This window comes from Poecilia latipinna, unplaced genomic scaffold, assembly GCF_001443285.1.
Source record: "Poecilia latipinna isolate Pla-1442-1.1 unplaced genomic scaffold, P_latipinna-1.0 Scaffold2543, whole genome shotgun sequence".
Taxonomy (NCBI): domain Eukaryota; kingdom Metazoa; phylum Chordata; class Actinopteri; order Cyprinodontiformes; family Poeciliidae; genus Poecilia; species Poecilia latipinna.
The window spans coordinates 86,986-94,033 of record NW_015115159.1 but is presented as its reverse complement, the minus strand read 5'-3'; the positions used below and the strand labels follow the sequence as shown (position 1 = coordinate 94,033).

General features: G+C 39.7%; 1 protein-coding gene across 4 annotated transcripts; it reads right to left on the bottom strand.

Moving 5' to 3' along the window:
- Positions 1-2,023: 2,023 nt before the first annotated feature.
- LOC106938252 (gastrula zinc finger protein XlCGF57.1-like) lies at positions 2,024-5,983 on the bottom strand. Of its 4 annotated transcripts, XM_015020169.1 has the most exons (4): positions 5,875-5,983; positions 5,583-5,765; positions 5,455-5,523; positions 2,024-4,368 (listed from the first exon to the last, which is right to left on the bottom strand). In XM_015020169.1, exon 4 carries the CDS (start codon positions 4,351-4,353, stop codon positions 2,683-2,685), a length of 1,671 nt encoding a protein of 556 aa, XP_014875655.1. In that variant the 5' UTR covers positions 4,354-4,368; positions 5,455-5,523; positions 5,583-5,765; positions 5,875-5,983; the 3' UTR covers positions 2,024-2,682. The 4 variants fall into 4 exon arrangements, with proteins under 4 accessions (XP_014875655.1, XP_014875654.1, XP_014875656.1 ...); XM_015020168.1 differs by lacking the exon at positions 5,455-5,523; XM_015020170.1 differs by lacking the exon at positions 5,455-5,523 and having other exon boundaries at positions 5,663-5,765.
- Between the last annotated feature and the right edge of the window lie 1,065 nt (positions 5,984-7,048).

The following is a 7,048-nucleotide window of genomic DNA, read 5'->3' as shown; positions in this document are numbered from 1 at the left end:
GAGCTGGCTCCCTGTGACTTCTCCTCCATCTTCTCCTCTAAATGCTCCGTGTGCCTCAGCGACTCGGCCAGACCAGAGACCGTCCTCCTGGTTTTATGGAACCTCACAGGCAGCGAGGAGCTGGAGGTCAAAGGTCCAGGTTTCCAAATCCTCTTCAACAGAACCGGTAAAAGCATTTTATGTCTGAACGTTTCTGCTGCTGGACGGGTCAGAACATGCTGACCTGAATCTGTTTCTGGTGTTTCTGCTCCAGACTGTCCTCGACCCGAACCCATCAGTGAGTATCAGTCCATTCACACAATTCACTAAAGCACTGAAACAGAGCAGCTAACATTCTGCTAACAGGGTCAGACCCGATCAGTCAAACACCAATTAAAACACAAACAGTGACAGTTTTTAGTTGCTGTTATGGAAGAGCTTCAGATGAAGGTCTGATGTTTTTAGATAAGAACTGGGGTTTGATTAAACTAGGAGCTAGGTCCACCCAGGCTGAATGGTTGCCATGGCGATCAAAGCAGCACTCCAGGTATAGGTAGAGAATAACATTATAACATGATAGAAAGCAGATAAAAGTTGATTTTACATGGCACTGCCCCTTTAAAGTGGAATCCTGTTGTTGGAGAATAAAACTCTGCCTCCTTTTACACCCAGAGACAAACGTTGGTTTTCACATTTCTGTGTCCTGCTTCCTCCTGCTCCTCCTCTTCATCACCATGTGGTTAATCTGTAAACTTCATGGATCTCAGGAGGTCAGTGTTTAAACAGCTGCATCAGTTTCAGTGAACTGTAAAATATGTGACTTCTACTGTTTGATAAAACAAAATCCTCTAATTGAGGTTAAATTGATTCAGTAAACGGCAGCAGCTCCCCATGTGAATTTTCTCCTAAAGCTCCTAAAACGGGTCAAGCTGTTTCAGTAATATCAGTCTGGAGCTGAAGACGTGATTTTATTTCAAGCATCTATTTATCATCAGACATTTAGGTTGAATATTTAGTCAGTAATTAGCTGATCGCCTCTGTTTTTGTTCACAGGATAACAGGCTAGCAGTTGCTACATGTCCATTAGCCTTTTGAAAGCTGCTGGTGCTTCTACATCAAAAAAGGGACTTTTTTTCTACTGGCGTCTGCTTTATTCATTTCTGCATTAATGTAACGTTTCTCCATGTATTCCCAGATTTCTTCTCAATTAGAAGCCGATATGTCACATTTTGTCCTCAGTGTTTTAGTTCTGCTTCGTCCTCGTCTCAGTTTTCAGTTTCTGGAAACATAAATGTGTCCAACATCTCAGGATCAGCCTGATGATATTTATAAGCCAATTAAAAACAGATAATTCTGTAGCAACTGATGATTAAATTCACCTGAAGCAGAGTGAGAAGCTGCTGTTCTGATTTTTAACTGTTCATTTGAATCAGCAGTTTGAATAATAATATTCCTATAAATAACTGAATATTTTCCATCCGGGTTGAAACCCGACATGATTATATTCCAGGTTCAGCTTAGGAACAATGTGTCGCCATCTAGTGGTGGAATCCAGACGGGGCAACGTTTGGTTGATTTAATCAAAAATGTTTGAAGCATCAGAGGAAATCTAACATGTTTGTTTGGATGTACATTTATTCACCCAGGTCACAGTATCTGTGCTTTTCCCTCACAATCTGCATTTAAATGTGTTTAATTGATCTGCTTTAATATTTTAAATCAGATCTAAAATGTATCTTCTGCCTCTGGAAGAAGAAAATTATAATTAACAGAAATAAAGGCTTGAAACCAATCAGCCTGCGTGTAACCGGGGTAACTGAAACAAATCTACTTTTTTAAATTCTACTTTATTGAATTGGTATGTTTATGGACGACTTTCTGAAATGCTAGAAATAAATCAAATCTAAATTGTTAGTAACTTTATTTAATTAGTATAAATTTAAAAGATATCTAAACATTTGGGTTTGTTTCTTCAGTCTGACAGATGCAGGAAAAATAAACTGGTTCAAAATAAGATTCAATAAATCACTAAATAATCCAACAATACATTTCAGGAGAATTTAATTAATCAATTTGTTTACAGCACATATAGTTGGAAAAAGTGACAACATAAATACTATATACATATTATAAGAATAAAAGGTGAAGGATGCCTTCCTCTGTCTCAGGACCAGTTTAGTAATAATATGAATTTTAATTCTATTTCTTTATTATTTGTTTTTAACTGCTTATGTCGGGTTCAAAGTATTTCAGTAACCAAAATGGATTTAGTTTTTTACTGTAATGATAAGGTGGAAATATTTAGAAACATCTCATAAAATTCACTAGTTATTCAGTGTGATTTGTGTTGATGCTCTTATTTTGAAATGTAACCAGTTTTTCTAAGTGCTTATTAAGTTTTCTGATACCGTCGGTAACAACAAGCAGCTCATGACAATAAATAAATCAGTGACAGTCTGATGCCAGAGAAGTAAACTGGTGATATTTAAAAAAGAACAAGTTGAATGACAGATTTATTTTCATGGCTCTTCAGAAACACCAACTTGGTTTCCAGACATCGCTACTTGAACAGAACCGAGTCTACCGGACCATCAGGTATGAAAACAGCTTTAGACTTAAATATTTTTCTCAGAAGGCTAAGATAACAATAGTTGTACTATACACATGTTGAACAGAAGGATTTAAATAGCAGAATGCTCCTTCTCACGCTTGTGTGTTCTCGCCTGTGTGAGTTTTCACATGAATACTCAAGTTCCCTTTCTGGGTAAAGCTTTTTCTGCAGATCGGACATGAAAAAGGCTTCTCCCCTGTGTGGGTTCTCATGTGACAAGCCAGGTGATTGCTGTTGCGGAAGGATTTACCACAAACATCACAAGGATACGGCTTCTCCCCTGTGTGTGTTTTCATGTGCTGCGCTATGCTGCTGCAGTCTGTGAAAGATTTGCCGCACAGCTTGCAGTCGTACGGCTTCTCCCCGGTGTGAGTCCTCAAGTGGTTGGTCAAATGGCTTTTGTTGACAAACGACTTGCCGCACACTTTGCACGGATATGGCTTCTCACCTGTGTGGCTTCTTATGTGATCGGTCAGGTTACCCTGTTTGGTGAAACTCTTTCCACAAGTCAGGCAGGAGAAAGGCTTCTCACATGTATGAGTCCTCATGTGGTTGGTCAGATGACTTTTATTGATGAAGGATTTACCACAAACTTCACAAGGATACGGCTTCTCGCCTGTGTGGCATCGTATGTGAACGGTCAAGTTCCACTCCTTGATAAAACTCTTTCCACAAGTGGGACAGGAGAAAGGCCTCTCACCTGTGTGGATTTTCATGTGGACAGTCAAGTAGTTTTGCTGTGAGAAGCGTTTTCCACACGCCACACAGAGGAACGGTTTCTCGCCTGTATGCGTTCTCATATGAGTAGCCAACTGGCAACCGAAGCTGAAGGATTTGCTGCACATCTCGCACGGGAACATCTTCTCGCCCGAGTGGGTTCTCATGTGAATGTGGAGGTTACTTTTCTGAGTGAAACCTTTTCCACAAGTCGGGCAGGAGAACGGCTTCTCGCCCGTGTGCGTTGCCATGTGAACGCTCAAGTTACCTTTCTGGGTAAAACCTTTTCCACAAGTGGGGCAGGAGAACGGCTTCTCGCCTGTGTGGGTTCTAATGTGGACGGCCAAGTTGTTTTGTTTGGTGAAAGCTTTTCCACAGGACAGACACTGGAAGGGTTTTTCACCAGAGTGACTTCTTGTGTGATCGGCCAAATGACTGCTACTTTCAAAGGATTTCTTGCACACTTTGCAAATATGCAGCGTCTCACTGTGGTCACTTTCTTGCCGATTGTCGTCATCAGTTGAGTTTGTAGAGAGGATTTGGTTCTGGTCTTCGTTGATTTCCTGCTTCAGTAGATGCTGGTCTTCATCAGGATTACTGGAAAGATCCTCCTGTTCCTCTTTAACCTCTTCAGATCCCAGTTCCTCCTTCGCCTGGATCATCTGAAGTTCTGGTTCTCTGTGGAGGAGAACCTCAGTAGGAGGAACCATTAAGGCTTCTGCCTCCTGCTTCACCACCTTGTTAGAGATGCTCAGTTCAACCTGTTCTTCCTTGACTGGCTGATGTTCCTCATCTGGTTCGGTGTTCTCCAGAGGAGGATTCACCGTGAAGGAGTCAGCCTCCTGCTTCACAACAACCTGGTCTGCATCATCAAACAGTTCTACCTGTTGGTCTTCTTCCTCTTTTATCTCCGTCATCAGCTTTGGTTCTGGTCGTTCTCGTTCTTTCCTCTCTGGGTCGTTTGGTTTCTTCTTGTCAGGGTTGAAGTTTCCTTCCTTGTTAATGAGAAACTGATCATCAACAACCTCCCAGGTAAACACCGACATGATGAAGACGACGCCCTGACAGAAAGAAAAGAAAAAATACATTTTTACCATTAGATTAACAACATATAAACAGGATCTTGTCAAAGTAATCTGTAGGGGCAAAGGTCACTGGGGAGAGGATCCAAAGGCCTTGATTTAAAGGAACTCAGTTGTTTCAGCAGTTTTCTTTACATTTGTTTGTCTGGTTCTGGATAGTTGACCCAACAGCAGCAGATCTTTAATGTATTGTGGTGCTGAGCTGTTCAGCGATTTATAGACTAACAACAGTATTTTAAAGTCTATTCTCTGAGCTACAGGCAGCTCAGAGAATAAAGCTCCCTGTAGGAGTGGAAGGAGTTTAGAATTGTCTTTATGTGGCTCTGAAGGTTCAGGTCAGAGTTCATCACTACACCCAAATTTCTAACCTGACTGCTAGTTTCTAGCTGTGATAACTGAAACTGTGTGCTGACTGTTAAAGTCCAAATATAACTTTTTTTCTGTTCAATTGGAGAAAATTCTGGCACATAGATGCATTGATTTGTTCTAATCATCTGTTCAGTGGTTGGATGGGTTCTGAGTCACTGTAATGACTCCGAACCCATCAGAGTCATTAAGATACCATCAGGCATGCAGATGATCCCATTACTAGATTAGCTACCATAACTAATATAGTTAGAAAGTTATGGTATCATCTGCATATCAGATGATACCATAACTATCATCTGCATAGTTATGGTAGCTAATCTCTTTACTTGTTATAACCTGAGCTATTGGGAGCATGTAGATATTAAAGAGAAGGAGTCCGCTAATTACCTACTGATACAAAAACTCCATTTTCCTTAGGCAAGACGCAAACCAGTAAGGTAATGTTCCAGAGAGTCAAACCCAACTCTCCAGTTGGAATAATACATTATGGTCAAATATTTGAATTGTTCACCGAGAATCACAGTGAACAATTACAGTGAACTCATTTACAGTGAATCAACACTGTCGTTCTTTCACAATCTGTATTTATGTGTATGCATAACCACCTCAACTGACTCATTTTGATGTGGAAGATGTGTTGAACTCCAGCCTTATCTCATTTAAACGCTTTAACAGCTAAACCATCTGTTCACTTACTCATTTTAAAGCTTAGGTGACCGATGTTTCCTCTCCCAATATGGCGGACGCGCTGACGTGTTGCCGCATCTAAGGCATACAGTTAGCTTATAATTGCTGACACAATTCGTTAAAAATGGTTCTCTTACCCGGTTGTCTTGTACTCTTTGGTGACAGAAAATGCAACCCAGTTCCCAATGAACGTTCAGTGTTGTCGGTGTGAACTCATCTTTATCCTTTTCTCTAAAGGGGAAGCGGTTGCTTCTTGTGTCCTGGGGTTAGCTTCTCACTTAGCTCCGATGCTAACCATTCTCCCTGCGGCTGTTGTTGCTCTTTAAACGGAGAGAAACCGCTGTTAACAGTCGACTGAAACGGTTGTGATTGCTTTTAATGAGATAAAATATCAAGACAAACTCAATAAAGAGCAAAAAAAGCACAAACTTTTTAATCGATCTCCCCCACCTCTTCTCTTCTTCTTCGCTTCCAGCCTGCAGATGGACGCAACACCGCCACCTGTTGGACTCTAGTGTGTAGTACAACTGATGGGGGAATAAACAAGACATCCGAAAAGGTTTGTAAATTCTGTCTTTTAAAAATCAGTGTTGTTGGTATCTTGTAAGAATGAAGTCTTATTTACAAAATTTATATATATTAGTCATGCTGTGCTGCTAAAATATTTGTAGCACAGTTGATTGACACCAAATTGGCTTGACTTCGTAAATGTGAGGTTGGTTGACCTTTGATTACCTGTTAAAACATTTAATATCTTTAAAATGAGAGCAGCACAAGCACATATTTTGCTACACAAACATAGCACAGTTGATTAACACCATATTTCATTGGATTTTGTAAATGTGATGGGGTGGTTGACCTTTGACCTATGGCAAATGTTTTAACATAAAGACACAAGAAGACCGAACAAGCTCAAAAACCTTAAAAATAATAAAGTCTGAGTTTGTGTTATCGTTTATTCTTTTCCTCTGTGGCTGTTAGATTAGTCGTGTGTTTTATCTGAAATCTTGTAAATCATTTTCATGTTTTATGCAGAAGCATATAAAGCATGTATAAAAGTATTCACCCCTTTGGATGTTTTACCCTTTTTATTGTTTTAACAAATCAACCTTAAGCAACAAAATTGAGCCTTTTTAACAGAAATTTAAAAAAGAAAAGCCTTTGATGTCAAAGTGAAGACAGATTTCTACAAAAGAATGACAAATACAAACATGCAGCATAAAATAAGTGGTTGAATAAATATTCACCCCATTTGACTCAATTTTTAGATGCACATTTGTTTGGAATCAGAAAGTTTGTGTGGAAAAGTTTAGACATCTGGACGCTGCATTTTCCCCCATTTTTCCTAACAAAACGGCTGAAGCTTCTCAATAAGATTTTCTCTGCTTGGTCGTTCTTTAATATTCATCCAGTAGCCAGGAATACTGATGAACCGGTGAATGGACCTTCCAGACAGACGAGTTATTTTACAGACTCACTGGACTCAAGTGATCCAAGATCCAGAAACTAGAAACACCAAAGGGAATGAATATTTATGCAATCAATTATTTTTTATTAACCATTATTGAATTGTAATTATTTTTGCAGAAATCAATATTCACTT